General features: G+C 43.2%; 2 protein-coding genes across 5 annotated transcripts; one reads left to right on the top strand and one right to left on the bottom strand.

Annotated features, from left to right (window-relative positions):
- Nucleotides 1–1,218: 1,218 nt before the first annotated feature.
- Nucleotides 1,219–17,564, bottom strand: LOC138783114 (RNA-binding protein 12B-like). The gene is made up of 4 exons (XM_069957388.1): nucleotides 17,409–17,564; nucleotides 10,099–10,144; nucleotides 7,580–9,567; nucleotides 1,219–1,395 (listed from the first exon to the last, which is right to left on the bottom strand). Exon 3 carries the CDS (start codon nucleotides 9,542–9,544, stop codon nucleotides 7,589–7,591), a length of 1,956 nt encoding a protein of 651 aa, XP_069813489.1. The 5' UTR covers nucleotides 9,545–9,567; nucleotides 10,099–10,144; nucleotides 17,409–17,564; the 3' UTR covers nucleotides 1,219–1,395; nucleotides 7,580–7,588.
- A 293-nt stretch (nucleotides 17,565–17,857) lies between these two features.
- LOC138784368 (RNA-binding protein 12B-A-like) lies at nucleotides 17,858–25,867 on the top strand. Of its 4 annotated transcripts, XM_069959902.1 has the most exons (4): nucleotides 17,858–17,899; nucleotides 20,751–20,784; nucleotides 20,988–21,104; nucleotides 23,757–25,867. In XM_069959902.1, exons 3-4 carry the CDS (start codon nucleotides 21,015–21,017, stop codon nucleotides 25,659–25,661), a joined length of 1,995 nt encoding a protein of 664 aa, XP_069816003.1. In that variant the 5' UTR covers nucleotides 17,858–17,899; nucleotides 20,751–20,784; nucleotides 20,988–21,014; the 3' UTR covers nucleotides 25,662–25,867. The 4 variants fall into 4 exon arrangements, with proteins under 4 accessions (XP_069816003.1, XP_069816005.1, XP_069816004.1 ...); XM_069959904.1 differs by lacking the exon at nucleotides 20,988–21,104; XM_069959903.1 differs by lacking the exon at nucleotides 20,988–21,104 and having other exon boundaries at nucleotides 17,888–18,033.
- The last annotated feature ends 1,711 nt before the right edge of the window (nucleotides 25,868–27,578 follow it).

The following is a 27,578-nucleotide window of genomic DNA, read 5'->3' as shown; positions in this document are numbered from 1 at the left end:
CTAAGGTCCACAGCAACAAAGGCATCCCCATATGTCCTCACCGGGGAAAGGAAAAGGCCATGTCAGTATCAGGTTGAATTTCCCATATGTAACACTTACCTGTCCTCTGTTCCAACATTCTTCATAGGTGAATAGCTTGCAACCAGGACCAGTGTCTGCGGAGTCCAGGATAGTCCATCCCACACAGGGCAAAGTTCACTCGGAATCCATCCCACGCAGGGCAAAGTTCACTCGGAATCACCCCTCAGTTATGTCACCATATGTCACCCAGAGTTGGTACAACTTACTTTGTGTAGGGAAATTTTCAGTCTTGGGTTATACGGCTTCTTTTCCAAATAGTGTAGAGTTACTGCTTGCAAGCAATATCAGATCCCAACTATCACAGTGAATTCAGACACTATAGGCCTTAATCTATGCTCCAGCAATGTAATCTGAGAATTTTCATTCTGCATGTTCCTAGAGGTGGTGAAGTGATCTGCTCCAAACATGGTTATGGCCTGTGTGCATGGCTGGGGTGGGTACAAAATGGGTCAATGTATGGCATCGTATTAGAAGTATTCCCTCTTTGAAGCAATGTTTCTAGGGGAACATACTTCTAGAAGGGAATCTTCTCACATAGGGGGAAATTTATGAAAGAGTGTAAATATACACCTGGTGTAAACTGCCCACAGCTCCTCTTATATTTTACCAGACCTAAAAGCTGAGCTGTGATTGGTTGCTGTGGGCAGTTTACACCAGGTGTATATTTACACCCTTTCATAAATCTCCCACATGGTGTTTAAATTATGCTGTGAAACCAGCCTAAAATCAACAATGAAATTTAGATTCTGGTGTAGAAGTTAGGACACTGCTTTCATTTACTGAAATGCAACACAGCATGCCTACAATTTGTTGGGAAATTTTTCAAACCTCATTCACTAACACTCTTGTGATTCACATGCAATGTATGAATCCAGCAGCTCTTGGACATAGCAAATAATACATATAGATCTTGATCGCCCCAGACTTCTGTGTGTATCATACTACGTCTCTGTACAGCTTTATAATTACCATGTACGTGAGCCCCTAGTATCCCCATAAGACATAAAATATCATGAATCAGCCCTCCATTTTCGCTACCTTACAAGTAAATTTCATATGCACAATAAACATTTTTAATACAGGTTTAGGTTTTATTTTAAAGAAAATGTCAACTCCCCCCCCCCCCCCCCCCCCCGAAGAAAAGAAAAACGAAAAAGCTGCAAGTTGAATGGCAGCATCGATTTCCTCGATATGATCCCATGTTCACCATCACGTCTCATTTCTTCCCATCCTGGATCTGCCACATCTGCTGGTACTGCATCATAAGTCAGGTCCGGACCCCATCCGTGAAAGGTTTTCCTTATGTCTGATGTCCTGTGAGAGAGCCAATAAACCAGAAGTTTTTGGTTGGCAGTCAGGAATAGTGACTGTGCTTTTTGAAAGTGACAATGAGGAGTGCCTCATTTTTCACTTGATATACACTAATAATTTTTTGTAGTTTCACTAGTTTGTGGTGGGTTTTTTAGAAGATGCCAAGGCTGCCAGCTGCCAAGGCTATAAACCAGCCACAGACTCATCGCTGATACTTACAAGACCTAATGGCAGGAGAAGATGGAGGAATGGGGGCGCTTTGTCACAATCGTTCCAAAATAGAATCAACTTTAAAGTGTATCTTCAATGGCAAACAAAGGTAGGTGCACTATAGGGATTTCTCTAAATAGCTGAATGGACTGGCCATGGTCTGTGTGGCAGCTGCTCATAACTAAGAACTGAAGCGTATCTGTCATGAAATTTTTATTTTATTTTTTAAAGAAATCAACAGGGGTTGTGATCGCAAGAAGTTCTGCAACATACTCATTTTTTTAAGTTTTCTATGTTTAAATCAACATTATTCATATGGCCAAATTTAACAGTTTTCATACCTTATTTTATATCTTACATCATGGTGCAAGTAAAAAGTGACCTTTTAGAAACTGCAGATTATGCTAAGTAGGCAGGACTTCACAGCAACAGTGCCACTTAGCCCCGCCCACAGCGCCACTGTTGGCCAAACCCCCACATGCCGTCATAGGCACATAGGTGAGCACAATCTGCAGTTGATAAAAGATCACTTTTTACTTGAACAAGCCCCATGACGTATGATATAAAATAAGGTATGAAAACTGCTAAATTTACCCTTTACACCTGTGTAGAGAAGTCTGAATGCAAAAAGGGGGTGACAGTGTCTCTTTAAACCTTGAAAAAAATAAAATAAAGAGTATACTGTAAAACTGCTTGCGATCAAAACTCCTGTTGATTTCTATTTGAAAAATTTGCAAAAGTACCTGTTTTAGAGACAGAACATTCTGCTCTGTCTCCTAGATCCCCCTTCTTTTCTGCACTGCAGAAAGTAATGTTATTGTGCAGCATTTGTTCCCAGACTGGAGGTCTCTTCGGGCCTGTCTCAGTGTGTCATAGGCCATCTGTGGGAGAACGCGTGCTGCGGCAGCGGAGGAGCACGCGCTCTCCCATAGACGGGCTATGACACACTGAGATAGTCGTGATTCCACCTGAATTACTCAGTGTGAACATACCCTTAATGCTTAGTTATAAGCAGCCATCAGCAAAACTGAATGTGAAAAATGATTATAGCGCACACTCCTGCAGCAGAATTAGGGCCCTATTACACCAACAGATTATGACAGATTTTTGTAAGCCAAAGCCAGGAATGGATTTGAAAAGACGAGGAATCTCAGTCTTTCCATTGTTACCTGTTCTCTGTTTATAGTCCATTCCTGGTTTTGGCCCGAAAAAATCTGTCAGAAAATCTGCTGGTGTAATAGGGCCCTTATTCTTTGTTTAAAATTGGAGGGACACTCTAAAGGGATTATCCGGCGCCAAACTTTTCTTAACGCTTCCTGGGGGCCCCGACAGTCAATTCACCCGGCTCCAGTGATGATTGCTGCTGACTTTCACAATTACTAATATTTAGGGAGTGTAAAAATATATTTACAATGAAGGTCCACCTTTGCAACCACTTACATGTTACTGATTCAATGCACCTGAAGTCAATGCAACATTGTTATCACAATGTTTTTGGTCCACATCTCCATTAAAACATCCTTAGAGGGGCTGGCCACTTTATGGTAAAATAGTTTAGTGTACATTATTATTATTAAGTGTACTCACCATATATACTGACAGCAGCTCCCTGTGTACCTCAGAGATAAAACCAGACTCCCCTCCTCCAGGCTGTGCTGCTCTGCTCTGTGGTTAGTCCGTCCACAAGATGGCTGACATGGAAGAACATGTAACGAAGCCCCGCCCCCCAGTGTCCACCACTGAGCCTGTATATGCCCATGGGGGACGCTTGGGGACGGGGCATGGTCACATTCTCCTCCGTGTCAGCCATCTAATGGACAGCCTCACCACAGAGCAGGACAGTACAGCCTGGAAGAGGGGAGTCTGATTTTAGCTCTGTGAGGTACACAGGGAGCTGCTGTCAGTTAGTGCTGTGACTACAGGTACTAATACTGTACACTGAACTATTTTACTATAAAGTGGCCAACCCCTTTAATCATTTTTGTGTTATTTTTTCCCCCCACCCACAAATCTGGGTAACGGCTTGTTTTTTTTTTTTTTTTTTTGCATGGCCAATTGTGCTTTGTAATAACCTTTGTTTTTCTTATAAAATGTACTAAAATTTTTTTTAATTTTGTGGGTGAAATAAAAAAGAAGCAATTTTGGGGCTTTGTTTTTTATGCAGTGCACTCTATGACAAGTGACAAGCTCTCTTTATTCTCTGGGTCACTACAATGAGTGATGCAACTTATATAGGATTTTTAGGGCTTATTCCCACATCCAATAGTCTATGGAAGCTACGGACGGGAAAGCCGCGCGGCTGATTCATCACAGTGCCGCAATTATTCAAACACCTTCCCCACTCCTGACATCATCTTGATACATGGTCCTGGGCGGGGAAAGAGTCCACTGAGGGCTTCCCCGTCCGTAGAATACAGGACTTTGGAACAAGCTGTCAATTTTATTTTAATACTTAAAACTTTTTTTTATTATTATGCTTAACATTGTTCTACCTTTATATTTAATCCCCCCAGCCCAAAAAAAAACAAAACAAAGAGGGAAAAAAAGAAGAAGAACTGTAATCCAAAATCTGCAATTTTTTTTTCAGTCACCACACTGGACCAATAAAGTAATATTTAATAATAAATATTATTTCCATATGCAATAGAAAATGTGCTTATTTTTATTTTTTTAATTGAATAATGGAAAATGGAGGAGAATTAGAATTTTTTTTAGGAAAAGGATATTTTATTATCCATTAAAAGTCTGTTTGATCATGTGACACAGAGCCGGGCGAGGGCTACGCTTAGCGATCGGTACAGGTCTGAACACTCAGATCCGTAGTGATCAAAACTTTGACAAGTCTCTATGACATGTCAAAGGTTTTGTGAAACAGTGACACTAAGTCTTTCCTGAAATGTTTTATCCCTCACATGCTCTACCATTTTTGTAGTCCTTCTTTGGATCTTGTTTAGTCTCCGAGCATGCATCCACCATACATGTTTGGCAGATGCCACCAAGGCGTTAGGGTCAGTTCACACGGAGGAATTGGGGGCCCGGAATTCCGCCTGCGATTACTCCGAGTGAACTGACCCTTCAAGGGGTTGCTCAGGACTAGTAAAACATGGCTGTACTCATGAAAAAACAATACTACACCTGTTTATAGGTTGCGTCTGGTATTGCAGTGATGCTCCAATGAAGCAAATGGTGCTAGAATGCAGTACTGTGCTCTTTTTGAAAGCAGACATGTGTTAGTAGTCTGTTACCACAGAGACAAACAGGTCTCCATAGGAGATGCAGAAAGAAAAAAAAAGTTCATAATTGGGATAATTAGCAATGTTGCTTTATATTTCATGTTCGGTGCACAGGAACAATATAAACGTTGGCTGTAAAGGTGGCCCTTCCCACTCAATTATATTAAGGCTAACATTACCATGTACATTTCATTTCACAAGGGCTTATATATTTTGCATCCCTTTAAAGAGATTATCCAGGATTTTAAAAAGCACAGCTACTTTTTTTTTAATGCAAAAACAGAGTCCCCCTGTCCAGCTCAATCCACTTCAATAGCAGTGAGCTGCAAAACCCACACCCAAATGGAGGACAAGAGACACACTGTTTCTGGAGGAAAGCATGCATGTTTTTCTAAACCTGGACAACCCCTTTAAATAATTAAAATAGAAAGCGAAACAAAAAGGGGTAAATTGTCCATTTATTATTGGATGCATTGGTTGTACGAGCCCTGGAAACATACTTACACTGCACAGATAACAGAGTCTTAGAGAAACCTTTTTTTTTTTGCAGAATTTTGTCCTCCACAGCACCAAGCCACTGTGTTAAATGCACCAACAGATTATGTTCTTCATCCCCGAAAGTCCTCATCAATCCCTCCTCCCCAGGTCTCCATAGAAGATGATGTGGCCTCATAGAGGGACAATTTCCATTTTTTGTTTTCTCTCTTTTAACTTAACCCTCCCCCCTCCTACCCACACCCTACCCTGTATTTAAAACAAAAGCAAGTTAAAAAATTAAAGGGGTTATCCAGTATTAAAGATACACTGGCGCTGTCTTATAGAAACAGCTGCACTCTTGTGTGGTATTGCAGCTCAGTTCCGTTGAAGTGAATGGACTTAAGCCGTAAAACCGTACACAACCTGGGAACAGGGGGTGGTGCTGTTTTGGAAGAAAGCAGCTGTTTTTCAAATCCTGGATAACGCCTTTAAGGAGTGCCCAAGGGTATCAATCACATTGCTGCTTTCCCTCTACAAAGAGACTCAGGAGAGCAGCTCACGTCCTTGCTTACAAACGTGAGATGTATTAAAAGAGGTTATCATTACAGCAACATTTATCTTTGATTAGAAACTTAATAGAAATGTATTGTTTGTAAAAAAAAAAAACATTTCACAGACATGTATACACAAAATATAGATATAAGAGTATAAAAGTACACTAAGCCCTCAGCTAGCAGCCTGGAGGTGGTTAGATTTTGAGGTTGGAGGTGGACCTCTCCAGGGGTGCAGATGAGAGAAAAAAAATCAAGTCAACTGAGACATTGTAAGAATCTATAAACTAGTTATCCAGACAGCAAGATGCTCCATATCCATACCCAACAAGGCCACAATAATGCAAACCACTGCAACAGGTGAAATATGGGGCAAATCTGGAACAGAAAAGGCATGTTCTGGATGTTTGAGGGTGCGTTCACACGTACAGGATCTGGGGTTTTCCATTTAAAACTAACTTGTCCCCTATCCACAGGATATCGCGGATAAGTAGGAGATCGAAGGGGTCTGACCTCTGTGCCCCACGGCGATCTCCAGATCAGCCCTTGGCTCCCTCGTTCTGCCTACAGCCGCGGGTACGGCATGTTAACCACAGCTCTGTTCATTCTCTATGGAGCCACTGGAAAGAGCCAGGTGCTGTATTAGGCTCTTTCCAGCAGCTCCATAGAGAATGAAAATCTCTATAGTCCTTGTGTGCTGTATGAACTCTATTCTGCCTACTTTCTATTCTCTATCCTCATATCTGCTTTCCTCTGTATGAGGTTATGTCAGCTGCCCCCCAAGGTTTCTCCTAAAAGGGCCGCATGTTTGACACCTGTGCTTTATACCTCTTAAATAACTCACACCAACATAAAGAGGCAGAGTTAAGAAGACAAAACTTATTAGAAAGCCCATTATCTATTTCAGTAACAATTTTCTGTTCTAGCTAGGCACCATATTATTCACACAAAGACCAACTATTGACAAACAATCTTCCATTACGTAAAGACAATGCAGTGATGCTCATAGCCCATGGCCCAGAATTATCAAAATGTCTGAGACAAAAAGCAGACATGTATTTGTCTCATACAGAAAGCAACCAATTACAGCTCAGTTTTAGTTTATCAGAATGGGCTGTGATTGGTTGCGATCTGCTTGACTTTGATTTTTGACAGACAGACAGATCTGGACCCATGAGCTTGAAAGTACCGATCCCTCGAATGTAAGGCAATGAAAATTTTTCTGGCGTCTTACCCTTTATAAGTGAAAATCAAAGCTATTCTGATCCTTACACAAAAGTTTGAAATAATGTGAGAAACGATCTACAGGAACAGATATATAGCTGGTTTAATAATGTTTGTTCTCATTCTTATCTATACTAAGCTGTGGAAAAATACCTCCTTGCCAATTTTACTAATCGGCATATATCAGCAAAAGGTTTGTACGTTCTCTCCGTGTTTGCATGAATTTCCTCCAAGTACTCCGATTTCTTCCCAAACCCAAAACATAGGCAAATATAGATTGTCAGCCCTAATGGGCACAGGGACCAAAATTGACAAACTATGTATAATGCTGTGGAATCAGTTGGTGCTATACAAATATAAGAATTATTATTATTATTCTGTATAACCGAATTGGACATTCCTAAACACAGCAATATCCAATATTGGCAACACTGGAACAACAGAAAACAACCCCCATAGAAAAAAAGGAAATTACAAAAGGCAAACACTTACCAAGGGGACTCAGATTAAGCTGACGAACACCTGCTTTTGGCCCACTTCCTTCTTGTTCAGTTTCTCTATGGCAGACACGGCTTCGGCAAAGGTTGGAATGCGCACAGTGGCTACGCCTCTTTCGATATTTTTCAGATCCACAGAGCTCAATTTGAAATCATGGAAAAAGTCTAAAATCTCAGCTGCGGTGACAGAAGTGGGCAAGTTCCTAATAAACAGTAAGGTTACATCGCTTTTTGCTGATAACTTTTTCTCACTGGGTGTTTCCACAACACAAACACTTGCATCTTCTGGAACTTTCTCTGTATTGTCTGGATCGGCCTGAATCACAGAGGTTTCCTGTACAGAATCAGACTGTTCCACGGTTTCCGATTCCACCACAGTATCTGGTTCTATCATGGCTTCCGATTCTACCACAGTATTTGATTCTACCACAGTATTTGATTCTACCACAGCTTTCGATTCTTTATCTGAAGGCGGCACTGTTTCAGAATCCGATTGTTTCCCTACCTGACTGGACTCCGATGCTGGCGGCTCTCCGTTGACTGGTGGAGGCACTGGTGGTGTCTTCCCACTAGGAGCCAGAGGTGGTAATGAATCTGAAGTAAAATCCATCACGTCATCGGCTTCGGTAACCACGATTTGTGCCAGATTGTTAGCCTCCTGTAAAGACTTATTCTGGTGCTCATTAATGCGACTTACAAGGATTTTAATTCCCAGATGTTTTCTCCTGTGATTGTTATCTGCTTTATATGCCTCCCTTTCATCTGCAAATTTTACCAGTGCTTCTCCAAGCCCGACTCCTTTACTGTCCTGTAATAGAACAATGTTTTCTTCTTTTACAGTTTTCTTGATGAAAAATTTCTGGATATCAGCTTTCGTAACGTCACACGGAAAATTGCGCAGATATAAGTATCTTCGTTCTCTTTCAGATCGACTAGGAGACTTGTGAACCTTGCAGATTTTGGTTTTCATACGATTAACCAATTCATCCATATCCCTTTTGGAGATGGGTATTATTGTTATAGTGTGGTCCATGAAGGTTGCCCTGTCCAAGCTGAGTGCTCTTCTATAATCCTTTTCTGTTGTGAACATGGCAAAACCTTCTCTTGTCCTTGTACCCTCTTTGTCAACTAGGAACGTAATCTGAGAGTCTTTCATATCAAGATCAAAGAAGAACTTCTTAATATCTTTTTTGTCAGCTCTGTAGCTTATATTAATAATATGTACAAAGTAATTTCGAATGAAAGGTGACCTGCGCCTAGGTCTTCTGTGTATTGGAGATCTAGATCGGGACCTAGTTCTGGTCCTTCGTCTTTCACGACTAGAATAACGTGGAGGAGACCTTGATTTCGGAGCAGAATGTTCTCCACCATTTTTGATCCATTCAACCTCATTAGAAAGCTTGAGAGTCACTGGAGAGCCGCAAATGGGAAAACTGTGCAGTTTCAGCCCTTCAGTGGCATCGGTACTTCTTCCAAACTTGACAATGGCATTTCCATTCCTTATTCCAGTACCAAATTTCATAAACAATACATCTTCCACAAGGAGTCCCGCAAAAAACTCTCTTATCTCCACCTTTGTGACTTTAATTGGCATCCCATGTACATATATATATGAAAACGAAGATGAAGGGTTTCTGTCAGGACTTCGATAAACCGCTGGGTTGTATGAAGAAGTACTCACTGCTGGCTTCAGACCTAACTGGTATACCTCCAATGCATGTCTCATTTCCTCTTCACTGCTATATGTTAAGCGAATGTATGAATCCTTAAGAATACGGCCCGACAGGCTTACTGCATGCCGAGATTCTTCATATGATGAAAATACAATAAAGGCCTCACCGTATTTTCCACCTGTGATATACACACCTCCCCTGGGGATATTCAATCCAGCAAAGAACTGCCGAATGTCAACAGAATTCGCTACAGCAGGAAGACCCTGCAGCCGGATGACCAGCGACATTTTTAGGTCAAAAGCAATTAAACCTGCGGACAGGGGGAAAAAGTGTATAATGCCTGTAATATTCTGGCAATAAGGGGGTGAATACTTACAAATGATAAACAACTGATTTTACATTTTGAAATAGTTAGGTCATTTATATTAGATCAGCGAGTGTTTTACCATGGTATGAATGGGTCAATGCAGCAGTACCTTTTTGGTACTAATACTACAGTGATCCAAGGACCAGCAACAATAAATCACAGAGGAAGCTTATACAAGCACCACAGCTACAGATGAGAGCAACTAGAGCATGCACAAGTCTGATCATTTGGCATTTGAATACTGGTGGCTGAAGTAGTTGGATGCAGCCCTAAGGAGTCTGGGATAACAGATACAGCCATAGGCTCTCTATGGCTGCATCCAACTTCTTACGCCACTGGTATTCAAATGGTGAATCGGACTCGAGCATGTTTGACTTGCGCTCATCTGTAACCTGTAACCCCATCTTTAACAATTCTTCACTGCTGCAATTTTTATGCTTTGTGGATAAGTAGTAACAAACCAAAATCCCATACCTGTATTATCTTCCGTATGTGCTGGCTATAATGATAATGTTACTACCTGCAAAAATAAAGAGGGGGAAAAAAATTAATCACAGAGGTGTTATATTGTACAAAACAGAAAATACAAGTTTACATTTGTAATTTCGTTGGAGGAGGAGACTGCAGGATCGTGTGATGGCGTCCCTGCAGATGCTGGAGTTGAATAGCGGGGATCGGAAGTCTGCACTGCGCCCCTTGATCCCGCTATTCATCTCCAGCATCCGCAGGGACGCTATCACACGATCCTGCGGTCTCCTCCTTCAGAGACCGGGGATCTCCCTCTGCGAGCAGCTGGGAGGACCGCAAGCGGTACCGATGCTGAGTGGGAGGGGGGAGAGGAGATACAGTTGATTTACCCCCTACTTCTCAGTCCCGGGTATGTGGAGCGGGTCAGCCGCTGGCAGGGGGGAGGTGGACAGAGGGGAGGTTGGAGATACAGTTTATGCCCCCCCCCCCCTCTGCCCAGATCCCCCCCAGCTGCTGCCCCCCCTTATACCCATGTCATTATATACTGTTCCCCCATCAGCGTGTCATTATATACTGTTCCCCCATCAGCGTGTCATTATATACTGTTCCCCCATCAGCGTGTCATTATATACTGTTCCCCCATCAGCGTGTCATTATATACTGTTCCCCCATCAGCGTGTCATTATATACTGTTCCCCCATCAGTGTGTCATTATATACTGTTCCCCCATCAGTGTGTCATTATATACTGTTCCCCCATCAGCGTGTAATTATATACTGTTCCCCCATCAGCGTGTAATTATATACTGTTCCCCCATCAGTGTGTCATTATACGCTTCTCCCATCAGCGTATCATTATATACTGTTCCCCCATCAGCGTGTAATTATATACTGTTCCCCCATCAGCGTGTCATTATACGCTTCTCCCATCAGCGTATCATTATATACTGTTCCCCCATCAGCGTGTAATTATATACTGTTCCCCCATCAGTGTGTCATTATACGCTTCTCCCATCAGCGTATCATTATATACTGTTCCCCCATCAACGTGTCATTATACATTATTTACCCATTAAGGTGTTAATGTACAAATTGCAAAACTGCAACCCCCATCATATGCTGATTGCACGACATGATGATGGTAGTAGTATTTCTTTCCACAAATTGCATACTTACAACTTTCATAAACTATAAGCAGACTAAGACGCTAGAGTTGTAGTATTGCTAGTTGTGGAATCATCATCATGCCTTATAACCAGGATATGATGGTGGCTGTAGTTATGCATATTTGCAAAACTACAAGTAATGGCTCTACAGTTTGCATCACTACAACACCCATCATGCCCTGCTGTTGATCCATGATAGTACTTGTACTATGTATCCAGTGCTATGCAAAAATGCGTTTGAGTAGTAAAATGATTGTTGAAAACATATTCACATAGTGTGTGTGATACATGGTAATCCCATCTAGGGAGAGGGCAGAGTGGGCGGTGACTGAGGTGGGAGGGAGGGGGACAGTGCAGTGAGGCATGCTGGGAGCTGTAGGCACTGACAAGGATTCAAAGAGGAAACAGAAGTGGGAATCATCTAAAAGATATCAGGGTGTAGGGGGCACGGACAGCAGCCAGACTGGGTGTAAACTGGACAGAAGGGAAGCCACTAGTGGTTCCTCAATGTGTGAATAGTTTAAATTTTTTAGGGGGGTGGGTGGAATTCTTCTTTAAGTATATACATTTATATATGTGTCTAAACCACCACTTTGCTGCAATACATTACCTGACAATGCTTGCATAGCGTACCACAGTTGCAGCAATATTTATGAAGTCAACTCATAAAATGGTGCATGCTATAAGTCAACAACCAAGGAAGAGTCAAAGGGGTAGTACCTCTCTCAGGAAGAGTCTGACAGTCCAGTTTGTATACTCACTCCCCCATGCTAGACTGACATCTCCTCAGCCACTGCACATCTCAAGCAGCTGCATGTGCCATTGCTTTCTAGTCCTAGAGCCTGCACTGTGCAGCAATAAAGTACAGCGCTGTGTACATACCTAGAGTACCAGGCAATAGTCCACGTGTGAAATGTACAGAAGACCGACAGTGATGCACAGTGACGAGGGACATCAATGACGCTTGGAGGAGCAGGGTCAGAGATTTGACTATGTAAATCTTCCTAATAGCGGCACTAACCCATGATTTTTCTTTCTAGTTTCATGCTGGTTCATGACCGGGTCCTCAGTAATATTTATTTTTTTTTTAAGTCCAGATACCTGATCTATCACCTGGCTGCATATAGAGCCACGTACCATAAAAAGGATGAAGTTTATTGCACGTTCGCTCCTACATTTGAACTGAGACAAAAGACCAAGAAGCACTGAGGTGGTCTTCAATGGGAGACCCTCCTATGTTGTTTTTAGGTCCTAACCTGATGGGCCTAATGAAATATTGAAGAGGTTGTCCAGGCAAAACTACCACAGGATAAGGGGACAAGTAAGAGATTGTGGGGGGAATCCATAGGAATAAAAAGAGCCTACTGTCTATAACAGGAATGGGGAACCTTCGGCCCTCCAGCTGTTGCAAAACTACAATCCCCATCATGCCTGGACAGCCAAAGCTAAAACTTCGGCTGTCCAGGCATAATGGGAATTGTAGTTTTGCAGCAGCTGGAGGGCCGAAGGTTCCCCATTCCTGGTCTATAACTATATGACTCTTTGTGACCTACAATTTCTTTTGCTCTGATTTTATCCACAGCACAATTCTTTCATATGTTGACTTTAAGCCGTTCTAAGACTTTTCCGTCGCTTCTAGTGATGGAACCACTTCATCTTTCCACATTGGATTGAGTAGAATTGACGCAAGTGGTCAACTATGGACTTTGCCGGATAACTAGTTAAACTTCTCTTTCTGTTTCTAGTCTTAAAGGGAACCTGACAGGCTCCCGACCCCCCGCTACAGCCCCCTATACTCACCTGATCCCACCGGGTCCCGCTTCTGGATCCGGTCGGGTCACGGTGATCTCAGCCGCTGCGCTGGACTCTCCGTCATTCTCTATGAGCGTTGGACTCAACTGTCAGCGCGTGCGCTGGGCTGCAGCGGCTGAGGTCTCCGTGACCCGACCGGATCCAGAAGCGGGACTCGGTGAGTATAGGGGGCTGTAGCGGGGTGTCGGGAGCCTGTCACCCCGGCACGGGGGGTAACAGGTTCCCTTTAAAATTGGGACATGTTTCTTTTTATGTTATACCTGAAATGATCTCAGGAACACTTGTTATACCTCATAACTAGAGATGAGTGAACCTGGAGCATGCTCGAGTCCATCCGAACCTGATCGTACGGCATTTGATTAGCGGTGGCTGCTGAACTTGGATAAAGCTCTAAGGCTAAGTGGAAAACATGGATACAGCCAATGACTATATCCATGTTTTCCAGACAATCTTAGAGCTTTATCCAAGTTCATCAGCCACCGCTTATCAAATGCCGAACGATCGGGTTCGGATGGACTCGAGCATGCTCGAGGTTCGCTCATCTCTACTCATAATGTGAATATTTTACCACGTTTCTAAGTTTGTAATATCTTTATATTACTTAAAGCGGCACTATCAGCAAGTTCTTTACAGAGAACCTGCTGATATGCCGCAGTAGCATAGGACCTTAATACATAGCCATTAGTTGCATCCCTCACCCCACATTGTTGATAAAAATCCCTAAACGCTCTTATAAAAATTACTAGCATAAGAGCATTTAGGGCGTTGTTCTGGGTCAGAGAGAATCGCCGTTGCCCGCCCCCTATGCATATCTATAACTGCCTAGTGGGCTCTATACAGGACGGCTGCGCAGGGCTCCGACGGCCTCTTTCCGCGCATGCGTGAACCCCCCCGGGCCGTCGCCGATCCTCCCGGAGGTCCCTCGGGACATAAGTATAAAGTTTATCTTATACTTACGTCCTGAGGGACCTCCGGGAGGATTGGCGGGGGCCTGGGTGGTTCACGCATGCGCGGAAAGCAGCCCGGCTCCGACGGACCTGCTCCCCTGCACAGCCGTCCTGTATAGTGCCCACTATGCAGTTAGGAATATGCATAGTGGGCGGAAAGGGAGGGGGCGGACTGGGCAGGCCGCGGCGATGCTCTCTGGCTCAGAGCAACGCCCTAAATGCTCTTATGCTAGTGATCTATCCTGTGGACAACCTCTTTAACCACAACCACACAGCACAATTTTAAAGAAATTTAATCTGAGCCAAAATGTTCTCTCCATTACACAAAGTGACAGACATTTTACATTGTGCTCTTTGTTTAATGGGGAACTCTGGATAAGAAAAACTTGTTTTCTATTAAAAGTACATTAAAAGTTAAAGTGACTGTACCACCAGGCCCAGGGTGAAGCACTAGAGGTGGGCCAACCCATTCTTAGTGGGAGGAAACCCCCGCCCCTCTATGATAGGGTTTCATTGTTTCTAATGGAGTCACGTCATAGAGGGGCTGGGGTTTCTTCCCACTAAGGGTGGGTCGGCCCGCCTCCAGTGCTTCAGCCTGGGCCTGGTGGTAAAGTCACTTTAAATATATGTGTCTATACAATGTATTAACGTATCTGTACGGTTCTGCCACACTGGTAGCTGATAGAAATCCAGGAAGTGAAGAATAATGGCATCTGTGCAAATTCACATTGTCTCCTGCTCCCACTGCTCTCCCTCCTTAGGAAACAAATCTTCCATGCCTCTGTCTCAGAGAGGGACAGGGTGCAGGGCGTGATGTCCCAGGAGGCTTGGCTGGATCCCCAATCCCCTAAGTAATCCACCATCTCTGACAAGCCAAAAGCAGGTGTTGCACTGATTTCTCTAATTGTGCAGAAGTGTGCAGTGAAACTAGGGCTGTGTTCACACATGTTGGAGTGTCATTGCAGTACTGCAGCATATTCACAAACATGATGCTAAACGGCAGAGAGGATCAGAGCCTTATTGTGGGGCTAAACTTCAAAGATAACAGATGCTTGATCATAATATGTGCGTGGAAATGAAAAGAAAAAAAATTCAAAAAGTTCTTTACTTTATTCCAATATCAGCGTTACAGGTAGAGAATACAGCGTGCTGTGTGGTGTTACAGGTAGAGAATACAGCGTGCTGTGTGGTGTTACAGGTAGAGAATACAGTGTGCTGTGTGGTGTGTGGTGTTACAGGTAGAGAATACAGGGTGCTGTGTGGTGTTACAGGTAGAGACTACAGCGTGCTGTGTGGTGTTACAGGTAGAGAATACAGCGTGTTGCGTGGTGTTACAGGTAAAGTATACAGGGTGCTGTGTGGTGTTACAGGTAGAGAATGCAGCGTGCTGTGTGGTGTTACTGGTAGAGAATACAGCGTGCTGTGTGGTGTTACTGGTAGAGAATACAGCGTGCTGTGTGGTGTTACTGGTAGATAATACAGCGTGCTGTGTGGTGTTACTGGTAGAGAATACAGCGTGCTGTGTGGTGTTACAGGTAGAGAATGCAGCGTGCTGTGTGGTGTTACAGGTAGAGAACGCAGCGTGCTGTGTGGTGTTACACGTAGAGAACACAACGTGCTGTGTGATGTTACAGGTAGAGAATACAGCGTGCTGTGTGGTGTTACAGGTAGAGAATACAGCGTGCTGTGTGGTGTTACAGGTAGAGAATACAGCGTGCTGTGTGGTGTTACAGGTAGAGAATACAGCGTGCTGTGTGGTGTTACAGGTAGAGAATACAGCGTGCTGTGTGGTGTTACAGGTAGAGAATACAGCGTGCTGTGTGGTGTTACAGGTAGAGAATACAGCGTGCTGTGTGATGTTACAGGTAGAGAATACAGCGGGCTGTGTGGTGTTACAGGTAGAGAATACAGCGGGCTGTGTGGTGTTACAGGTATAGAATACAGTGTGCTGTGTGGTGTTACAGGTATAGAATACAGTGTGCTGTGTGGTGTTACAGGTAGAGACTACAGCGTGGTGTTACAGGTAGAGACTACAGCGTGCTGTGTGGTGTTACAGGTAGAGAATACAGTGTGCTATGTGGTGTTACACGTAGAGAATACAGCGCGCTGTGTGGTGTTACAGGTAGAGAATACAGCGTGCTGTGTGGTGTTACAGGTAGAGAATACAGCGCTGTGTGGTGTTACAGGTAGAGAATACAGTGCGCTGTGTGGTATTACAGGTAGAGAATACAGTGCGCTGTGTGGTATTACAGGTAGAGGATACAGTGTGTTGTTACAGGTAGAGAATACACCGTGCTGTGTGGGTGGGACCACAATGAAACCATAAATTACTGCAAATAATTCAGTAACACAATGAAACTGCAATGTGTGAACACAGCCTAGATGTTCTGCAACAGCTTTGGGTGGGGACTGTGCTGAACAGCTGAGGGAAAGCATTGCATTCTGGAACCTGTAGTACTGTGTACAACTGATAAACCAGGAAGTGCAAAAACACAAAACAGAACACCCCCCCTCCCCCCAAAACAAATGGACTTTTGGTAGTTTCAAAACAGGGATAGATGGGTAAATAATGCTTTATGCTTCTGCAGAAGTTTCATTTTTTTTTTTTTTTACCTCTACCTGGAGTTCCCCTTTAACAGAGTCTGAACACAGAAAGAAATGACAATGGTCTCACTGTCTAGAAACCTATGACATTGCAACACTATAATGGCGTCCATACAGCTGGTGGCACAATCTGTGTCTTTCCCACCTGCAGATCTTTATTAGGCATAATCTACATTCATACATGAGCCCTGTGTGAACACACCCTTACAGGACAACGGAGTCAGGGAAGTTTTGCAGATGTGTCCACAGTATCGATGAAAAATGAGTTATAATAAAAAAAAAAAAAAAAAAAAAGGAATATTTTTGTCCAACAAATACAGAAGTAAACAACGACAAGCCTTGATGCAATGTAATAGACAATGTGAAGACGACCTTAAAAAAAATAAAAATCCCAAACAGAAGATGAAACTCCATCTACCCTTCCATCACCTTGATACTGATGTAGTCTACCTGACTGGCTACTATAGCAACAGCAGTGATCCCCAACCTATGGCTCTTCAGCTGCTGCAAAACTACAACCCCGGAGCATGCTGGGAGTTGTAGTTTTGCAATAAGTAGAGACCCATAGGGAGGGGGGGTTAGATAAATCTGCATTTGCTGTGCCCACAACTAGGCCGCCTGGCATCCTGCCTAGTATATAGTGGGAGGGGTCACTACACGAGCTGAATAACCTGCAGGACACAACACAATGGCGGTGTGCGTCGCAACTTTGCGCAACTGACGCATCTGGAGTCTGAGAATAAGAACGAAAGAGAAAGCAGCGGTAATAGCTAGCATATAATCCTCACCGTAGGGTTAACGGGCCAGAACCGGTGTGTCCGTCCTCCTCTGCTACCGTGACGAACGATGTGTGAGGGAAAAATGGCGCCGCAGACAGCGCTGATAACCGCGCATGCGCAGAACCACGCACTTTCCCCTCTGCCTCACAAAGCGCGCAGGACCAAACGATGCGCAGCTATGGGATTAACGGTATATCCCCTCTTTCTGTACAAAGAAACTCGGCTATTAATAAATTACAGGGAAATTAAGAGCGCATCATACATATAAGCAATAGTATTTATTACAAAAGTACGCCGCCATCATCGCTCAATTACTGATGCCAACCAACAAAATGTCTGCCTTCCGATCGGCGACGGTAGAACTGGAGCTAATGGCTGCGCGGTGACGTCACCCGCGCGTCAACACAGAAAATTCTAGGCGTTCCAAGGATAAAGTCATGTGATCTGTTCACGTGACCCCCGAGACGGCGGCGTGCTCACTTTATAACACAGGATTTGAGGTAGAGAGCGACGGCCGCCATTTTGGAGCGTCTTGCGCTTCCCTGTTTGTGGGCTGCCGCTCTCGTCAGATTTCGGTACTGGGGGGGGAGAGAGTCGGTAAATACAAGCTGCGGTATCGGATTTGGGGGTTCAGGTGAGGAATAACGGGGGTCGGCAAGGGTGTGGCGTATGAGGCTGCTGTGGTGGTGGGGTTGTTGGGGTGTAGGATGGGACTTGTAGTGCGTCCTCGTGTGTTGGTTCTAAAACAGTAAACTGCGATGTGAGGGGACGTTTATGCAGAACAGTGCAGGTTTTGCAGCTGAGCCCCATACGTCTATATAAAGTTGAGCTGCATTACAAAAACCGACCTGTAAGACAGGTGTGGCGCCATCTTCTAGTGTGGAAACCCTTCTAAGTGCTGCCAGTGCATGGTGGGAGCTATAGTTATGGTATGGCCAGAGGGAAATAACCCCTTTAACCCTTCAGTGACATCAATTACCTAGATATTTAGTTTTGGTCACATACCAAGAGCTGTAATGTATTTATTTATTTATTTGTGAAATAACCTTGAGGAAAAACCAAACTTAATGCAAAGTAAAAGTTGATTGCAACCAATCAGTTTTAGGGTGCCTTCACACGTACCGGATCCGCAGTGGAATTCACGATGTGAATTCGCAGTTACATCCGCTGCGGATCCAGTGCCATTCATCCCAATGAGAGCACATACTCGCAGCAGGATTAACATCCCGCTTTGAGTATGTGAGTTAACCGCCCGCCGCCAAGAGCATATATTATCTGCTCTGTGCTGTGAGGCTCCCATCGGTCCTGCTCAGCTTATCAGTGCACGGCAGCACTGATTGGCTGAGCGGGACCGGAGTCGGGAGCCTCACTTGCAGCCGCGGCGCCGAGCAGGTAATGTATGCTCTTGGCGGCAGGGGGTTAACTTACATACAGCAGGATGTCAATCCCGCTGCGAGTATGTGCTATTATAGGGATGAATGGCACTGGATCCGCAGCGGATTTAGCTGCGGATCCGACATGTATGAAGACACCCTTAAAGGGGTTGTTCCATGAAGAGTAATAGGTCTGAATTTAATTATGTGAAATTGGACACATTGCAAATGTTTAAGTATCTCTGAATGTATTGCTTTAAGGGGTGTTCCAGGAAAAATCCACTTTTCGCCCATATGGAGATTGGTGGGGGGTACAGAGGTTGGACCCTCTACGATCTCCTACTTTAGGAAAGGGGAAAAGTTTACTTTTTTTTCCTGAAATACCCATTTAAAGGGGTTATCCAGCGCTACAAAAACATGGCCACTTTTCCCCCTACTGTTGTCTCCAGTTCAGGTGCAGTTTGCAGTTAAAGCTCCATTTACTTCAATGGAACTGAGTTTCAAACCTCCACCCAAACTTTCCCCCTACTGTTGTCTCCAGTTTGGGTGGAGGTTTGAAACTCGGTTCCATTGAAGTAAATTGAGCTTAACTGTAAACAGGAAGTAAATTGAGCTTAACTGTAAACAGCACCTGAACTGGAGACAACAGTAGGGGGAAAAGTGGCCATGTTTTTGTAGCGCTGGATAACCCCTTTAATAATCCCCCATGCACCTGCTTTGTTGGGATAACCTGTTGCCTTTATTGACTACCTGCCTTTGGGCATCCACTTGGGCCTAATTTCCACATCTGTTGTTCTGTCCGCAATTGCGGACAGAACATAACTTATGTTGTTCAATGGCCCCGCTCACACGTCCGTACGTGTATACGGGGCCGCGATCCGTGCCGCAAAAAATCTGGACATGTAATGCAGACCGGTTTTTGCATCACGGATCGCTAGGGTGAATGAAGTGTCACGTAGTGCTCCGTGAAGCTCCGTGGTCTTCACTGCACATGCAAGGAAGGGGGGATCGTGGGAAAGTGTGTGCAGAGTTGTATGGCAACAGCAGGGTCACAGTTCAGAGAGGAAACCAGGAAGTGATTAAATCCCTGATGGGGAGAACTGTACAGTGATCTAAGTTACTTTAAAATTGCACATTTGGCCTTCTTAGATATGGATATATTGTACTCGTCTTATTTTACTAACTTTGCTTTGTGGAGTGACCCTTTAAAGCTATATGACTTTTCTGGGAGAGTCACTGTATATCTGCAGAAGGCTAGGTAATGCCTTAAAGTATTTTATTTTTATTAACATACACTATTATGACTGCAATATACTCTGCACAGCCAGATAGGTGCACCCACTATGGAAACTGATCAGCACCTAGCAATCATAATTTGATTACAAAATCTAAGCTATTAAATTGTCAGGATCAAAGGTTTCCCCTCTCCCTTATATTTAGCATGGGAGCCCAGCTGTCAAGAGACAATCAAGCCCTTGCAATACTTATTGAGTTTTCCATATCAGGAATTAAACTTCACATTGGGTTCACATTGCATTTGTGGGTGTACATTGGCATACATGAAATGTGTGTCCCCCAGCCTAATCTGCAGCCAGAAATCAATGGGTTTTGGACCTTGCATGAAAGGAAGTGCTTCATGACACTACTTTATTGCATGGTTTACTGTCTGCCATTGATGTAATTGGAACCGCATTGAGACTGAAGTTGCGGTGTCTGTTTCATAAATGTTCACACAGGCAGTAACCACATAGTTTATGACGAGGACACCACGGCAAATTCCATTGCACAGCAAGGACTGTCGAACAACAAGATAAGGGTATGTGAAATGCTCACACTCAATAACCACATAAGTAGACATACCCCTATTTTGTTGTTTGAGAGTCCTTGCTGTTTGTGGGTGTGTATAATTTTTTTTTCTTAACATGCCAGAGATTTATGGGGGCTTTTATTTTATTTTTTTTAATTTTCTTTTTTACAGTTAAAATCCAAAAAAAGCTTCCGGATTTTAACAGGTAAGAAGGTGGTGAGTGTGGTTGCTGAAAACTCTTGCAGCTTAAATGTTTGTTTTAAAGCAGCGGTGGGGAACCTCCGGCCCACAGGCCACATCTGGCCCCTGAGACCTCCCGATGCGGCCCGCAGCTCCCCTGTCATGTGTGCGCCGCTATGGTGGGGCAGGAACAGACATTCACAGCATCTTCCTGTTTCTGTAACACAGGAGGGTGCTGTGAGTGCGGGCCGCGCAATGACGTCATTTCATCGCGCGCCGCCTGCAGGAGAAGACCGGCACAGGCTAGAGGGGAGAGAAGAGGACCTGGGCAGCGTGGGAGGAAAGGTGAGTGAAATGTTTATTATTTTTATTTGGGACAGGCACTGGGGGTTAAGTAGGCTACCAGGGACATGACTGGGAGGGGTTAACTGGGCTGCCAGGGACATGGGGGGGGGGGGGGGGGGGGGGGGGGGGGTGTTAACTAGGCTACCAGAGGCATCACTGGGGGGGATAACGAGACTAGAAGGGGCATTACTGGGGGTTAACTACAATAGAAGGGACATTAGGGGAACAGTACTTTGCCTTGCCCCGGGTGCTGCAAACCGACGCTACTAACTGCTGCACACAGTATGTGGCCCTGAAATGACTTTATTAATGCCCGACTGGCCCTTGACATGGAAAAGGTTCCCCACCCCTGGTTTAACCTCTTAAGGACATAGGACGTACCGGTACGTCCTATGTCCTCATTAGCACTTCAAAGCGGGGCCGCGCGGCGGCCCCGCTTTGAAGTGCCGCGATCCCGGGTGCCGCGAGTAGCCCGGGACCGCCGCTATTAGCGGGCACGGTCCGATCGCCGTGCCCGCTAATTAGCTAATCGGAGGCAGCTGTCAAAGTTGACAGCTGCCTCCGATTACCGGAGGCAACCTTTCCCTGGTGTCTAGTGGGGGAGATCGCTCCTCCGGGACCTTGTCCCGGAGGAGCGATCTCCGTTACTGATGCCGGCCGGGGACGCGTCCAAGATGGCGCCGTCCTCGGCTCGGCACTCGTTTACTTCCGGCTGCAGCAGCCGAAAGCAAACGAGTGCCGATCTCATGGATCTCTGCAGCATATCTATGCTGCAGAGATCTCAATGAGAGATCAAAGTGTATATACTAGAAGTCCCCCAGGGGGGCTTCTAGTATATGTGTAAAAAAAAAAAAAAAAGTGTTGTTAATAGTAAAAATCCCCCTCCCCTAATAAAAGTCTGAATCACCCCCCTTTCCCCAGGTTTTAAATAAAAGTAAACAAATAAATAAATAAATAAACATGTTTGGTATCGCCGCGTGCGTAATCGCCCGAACTATTAATTAATCACATTCCTGACCTCGTACGGTAAACGGCGTCAGCGCAAAAAAATCCCAAAGTGCAAAATTGCGCATTTTTGGTCGCATCAAATCCAGAAAAAATGTAATAAAAAGCGATCAAAAAGTCGTATATGCGCAATCAAGGTACCGATAGAAAGATCACATCATGGCGCAAAAAATGACACCTCGCACAGCCCCATAGACCAAAGGATAAAAGCGCTATAAGCCTGGGAATGGAGCGATTTTAAGGAATGTATATTGGTTAACAACGGTTTGAATTTTTTACAGGCCATCAGATACAATATAAGTTATACATGTTACATATCGTTTTAATCGTAACGACTTGAGGAACATGCATAACAAGTCAGTTTTACCCCAGGGCGAATGGCGTAAAAACACATTTCCCCCAAATAAAAGAAATGCGTTTTTTTTTTTCAATTTCACCACACTTTGAATTTTTTTCTGGTTTCGCAGTGTACTTTATGCAAAAATTCAGCCTGTAATTGCAAAGTACAATTAGTGACGCAAAAAATAAGGGGTCATGGGGGTTTCTAGGTGGAAAAATGCAAGTGCTATGACCTTTTAAACACAAGGAGGAAAAACCGAAAACGTAAAAAACGAAAATGGGCCATGTCCTTAAAGGGTTAAAGTGTCACTGTTGTGAAAAAAAATTTTTGCAGAAATTAATAGTACAGGCGATTTTAAGAAACTTTGTAATTGGGTTTATTAGCCGAAAAATGCTTTTTTATCATGAAAAAGCAGTTTGAAGCTCTCCCCCCTGTCTTCATTGTTCTCCTATGAAGAGAGCTAAATAAAAGACCAAAACAGGGCAACAAAGAGTTAATCTACAAATACATCGCCCTTTATCTCCTCTGACAGTCACCACTGACCTCTCTGAGCTTTGATTACAGCTGTCACCCAGCTCTGTGCCTGTAATCCTCTGTTATCTGCTGTCGGCTAACTCCCTCTTCCCCCCTCCCCTCTCCCCAGAACAGACTGGGTACGTCTGATGCAACAAGTCACAATTGCCTGATTTATTTATTTTTTTGCAGTGGATGGAAAAGAGGAGGGAGGGGGGGGGACCTGGAAAAGGCTTTTTAAATGCAGATAATTGCATATTTGGCTAATAAACCCAAATACAAAGTTTCTTAAAATCGCCTGGACTATGGATTTCTGAAAAAATAAATAAATACGACAGTGACTCTTTAAAGGATGCCATCTGTCAGGGGCACTTACCCTATAAAACAACTACCGGAGAATTATGGATATTATGAGTGCCTACCTTGCATAGAGACTGTCCTTGCAGTTAGTTACATAGAAGCCTCTTTGCCATGCCATGCCTGCTGAGTGTGACTTCAGACAGAACATCATGACTAGTTGCGCTCTGCTCCCGGCCTTGATGTGTAAATAGTGTTAATTTGCATGCTGTGCAGGAAAGAATAAAACTACTCTTGTTTGAATTTGCTAACAGGAAATATATAGGCAAGCTAGATGCACTGGTAGTAGTCAAGCACCCTGACAGGTTATTGCATTTTCTTAGTGATATTTAAATTATAATTATTATTTATTTATTTTTTTTGCAGCTTGTTACATCTTTCTGTATGTAGTTAATTTTGCAATATTTACAACTTCTGTTGTGCACTTCTGTTTCCAGGTGACATTCATTCAGATCCTAAAAATGGCTGTAGTGATCCGTTTACAGGGCCTTCCTGTTGTGGCCGGTTCGGTTGATATTCGCCATTTCTTTACTGGTTTGCAAATTCCTGATGGAGGCGTGCATATTATTGGTGGAAGTCTTGGTGAGGCATTCATCATATTTACTACGGATGAAGATGCCAGACGAGCCATGAGTCGTACCGGAGGTCTCATTAAGAACTCGAAGATTCAGCTTTTTCTTAGCAGCAAGACTGAAATGCAGAATACTCTAGAAATGAGCCGTAAAGTTAAAAAGAACCCAAAGCATCCAGCCGTGCCACCTTCTGGTGATAAGAACCGATCAGCAATAATGAAGAAAGGAGGAACTCAGAGTAAAAGTGAGAAGAATTATGATTCTGATTTGAACAGCATCGGGTCAAAGCATAGTGCCCCATATACACAGAAGTATGACAAAAAAGAGGTAAATGTCTCCAGTGATGACCTTTATCTATTTCTCAGTGGGCTACCGTACGGTGCAAACGAAGACGATATTAGGCATTTTTTTAAGGGCCTAAATGTAGTTGATATGATTTTTCTTTTGCGACCAAATGGTCTTAAGAATGGTAATTGCTTTGTGAAATTTGGAAGTGTAAAAGATGCTGAAGGAGGTATGAAGCTTAATAATGAATATATAGGTCATAGGTTCATATCCATATCAAAAACGACTGAAGAGAAGTGGTTTAAGTCTGGAGGAACAGTTATTGACTCTTACTCCAAAGTGGTCAGGCGACGAACAAGGTCTAGATCACCGCAGAACCAACAGTTCTATTTGCATTTGAAAAACCTAGCATATGGAGTGGAGAAAGAAGATGTAAGGCTTTTTTTTGGAGCACCTGATATGGCAGACTCCCAGATCAAATTTCTGCTTGACAAGCATAACAACAGGACAAGGGAAGGCTTTATAATGTTAAAAAATGAGAGGCAATATGAGAAATGTCTTAATCTACACAAAAGCAACTTAAAGGGCCGACCAGTGTTTATCTCGCCTATTGCTCGAAAAGCAATGTTGGAGTTAATAGAATCATATGAAACGCAGACACCACCAAAGCAAGAGGGCGCATATGACTATCCAAGAAGAGAGTCCTCTAATCTAAAGAGATGTATATACGTAAGGAATTTTCCCTTTGATGTGAATAAAACGGAAGTTCAGAATTTCTTCAGCGGATTTCGCTTGCATGAAGATGATATTTTCTTGCTTTTTGATAATAAAGGAGTTGGTTTGGGAGAAGCCCTAGTAAGGTTTCAATCTGAAGATGCAGCTATGCATGCTGAAGGCTTGAATCGTCAACGGTTTTTGGGCACAGAAGTTCTTCTGAGACGTATTTCTGAAGAACAGATGAGAGAGTTTGGTGCTGTAGCTGATCCTTCAGTTGAAAAACACATGCCACGTTCACCAGGGTATAGGGAGGACTACATGAAACCTCCTGTACCTGACCGTGATAGGTCTTATAGGATGTCTGAATACAACCAAAGAGAGTATAGAGGTTCCCAAGAAAGGCAAGGTGGCTCTTACCCAACGGATTTTGCTACCAGAGATGAGTCTTTTGGGAGGTATGACATGGAGAACTCTCGGTTTGACTACAGTCAATCTCCTCACCACACCTTTGAAGGCGGACCAGCAGGAGCAATAATACGCATGATAAACCTACCATACGCTATTACCACTGCAGAAATTCTTGACTTTTTCTATGGTTACAACATCATTCGTGATTCCATAGATCTAAAGTTTAATAGACAAGGTATGGCCACAGGACATGCTACGGTCTGCTTCTATAACTATGATGAAGCATTTGCTGCCGTGACTGAGCTCAATGATAGGCCTATCGGAAAGCGTAAGATTATTCTGAATTTGACAAGGCTCTAAAATTTTCAGATGGACTCTTTTAAATCTCTTTTTACCCTTGTATTATACCTTTGAAGTTTTTTGGTCATTTGAAAGTTTTTTTTTTTTTGTGTTACAAACAGATGGTCATAAGAAGAAGCAAAACTGATTTTGTTGTATAACACATTCCACATTTTTGTCGTCTTTTGTTCTATATTGATCATCTTGGATTAAAATGTTGACCTATTACCATCCAAGTATGTCTGGAAATTTCTTAAGTGAATAACTCCTTCTTATATGCAAAGAAAATGGGGTAGGTTGAGAGGTGTATTTGTCCTCAGCTTAGACGTGTTTATCAAGGACTGAGATATATATACTTTTTTTTTTTTTTTTTTTGTATTGCGAAAACTTTTTGGAGTATGTGACTGCGTTTTAAGGTCTTGTGAATTCAATGCTGAGGTGTACAGCAGATGCATAGTTAACCAGTTACATAGTTTTAAAAAAATAATACATGGCCGCAAGTTGGGTTGTATATGGAGCTGTCGTATGTGATGTTTACAGTGATAAATGCCATTTGCCAGATGATTTTACTCTTCTTCGCTTCTGTATATTGGTACACTGTGTACTTCATGCTTTTGATGCATGAGGCTCTTGTGTGCGTTTTGGCTGTGCTTTTAAAGTTTTGGCCGTTTGAGCAATCTCTGAGTTTAGGAGCTTTATTTTCTTACCGTTATTGTTTTTTCTGTGTTCAGTTGCATAATTTGGAATATGGAATATTTTTGTAGTCCTTTAGTCATTGTGCAGCCTGACTCATTGTGTTTTCAGTAAACCGTTTTACAAATGGCCTGTGAATTGCATTCTCGTCAGTCTATTATCGTACAGTAACAAACCCTGGATCTGTGTCCTATCTGCAAAAGGTGTTTTATACTGTCTGACATGATGGTCGTCAGTAGAGAGAACCTAAAGGTAGCAAGGATTTTTTTTTTTTTTTTACTCCATAACTACATGTTATGTTAGTAGAGCTTATTATGGATGTGTAGAATAACTTTCTAGAAATCTAGATTGTAATGCCACCTCATAAAGTCTGTAATTTGTTTGGTTTAGTACAGCTATAAATGTAGTTTATGGCTATTGAAGGGTTTTGTTAGCAATATATTAAACCCTTGTCCCCACTTAATGCTGCCTTTTATGTTAGGTAGCAAATGATGGACGTTGTTGTATGTTACATCGGTTATATAATTATATTTTATTTGAAGACAAATTCATTGTAGCATTGACGTCAGTGGCACACTTCCCTATGTACCTTACAGACTCCCCTGTGGGGCTGGGCACATCCATTTGCTGGATTTAAGATTAAAGCGGGTTCCCAGGGGGAGAAAAAAAGTTTCAAAATCAGGATGCTGAAGGGTCAGCAATCGTGCATTGTCCACATTTACACACTTTAATGGCCAAGATTGTTAGGTACAGCTGTCTAAAGTTGACTACGTGGGAAAACGGTATGATATTGGTATTTGAAGTGGGTGAATGGAATTTGTTCCAGATGATAAACTTGGTAACGCCAGTGATGACATGAAAAGATCTCAAATGCCGGATATGCAATTACATTTAATTTGCATTGGAGTATCAAAGTGAATAATGGGCCACAAGCATGGTTTTCATCGCTTTTCCAGGAATGGTGCAGTTACATAACAGAACTGAACATGACATTGGACCTAAAATAGGCAGGGAATATATAAAGGTTTTATTTTTTTGGATGGCCACAGTTGAAGGAAACCATACAGGTATGTATCCTTTTATTTATTTATTTTTCTTTGTGCCATTTCAATATTTTTAGGCTTTAACTTCAGTGGGCAAAAAAAATCTTTCCTCACAAGGTACTGTCTTTGTGTCATTCCTTTGTCACAAACCTAAGAGTGTCTTAATAAAGCTCCAGGAACACATGTCGTCTTCATCTTAATG

This window comes from Dendropsophus ebraccatus, chromosome 2 (assembly GCF_027789765.1).
Source record: "Dendropsophus ebraccatus isolate aDenEbr1 chromosome 2, aDenEbr1.pat, whole genome shotgun sequence".
Classification (NCBI taxonomy): Eukaryota; Metazoa; Chordata; class Amphibia; order Anura; family Hylidae; genus Dendropsophus; species Dendropsophus ebraccatus.
Note: the sequence above shows the minus strand (reverse complement) of the source record. Positions and strands in the feature narration are given on the sequence as shown.

Coding starts and splice junctions, on each gene's coding strand:
- LOC138784368 (XM_069959902.1), top strand. CDS start 21,015: ATGACGTCATTTCATCGCGCGCCGCCTGCAGGAGAAGACCGGCACAGG. Junction 21,105..23,756: donor TGGGCAGCGTGGGAGGAAAG/GTGAGTGAAATG, acceptor TTCTGTTTCCAG/GTGACATTCATTCAGATCCT.
- LOC138783114 (XM_069957388.1), bottom strand. CDS start 9,544: ATGTCGCTGGTCATCCGGCTGCAGGGTCTTCCTGCTGTAGCGAATTCT.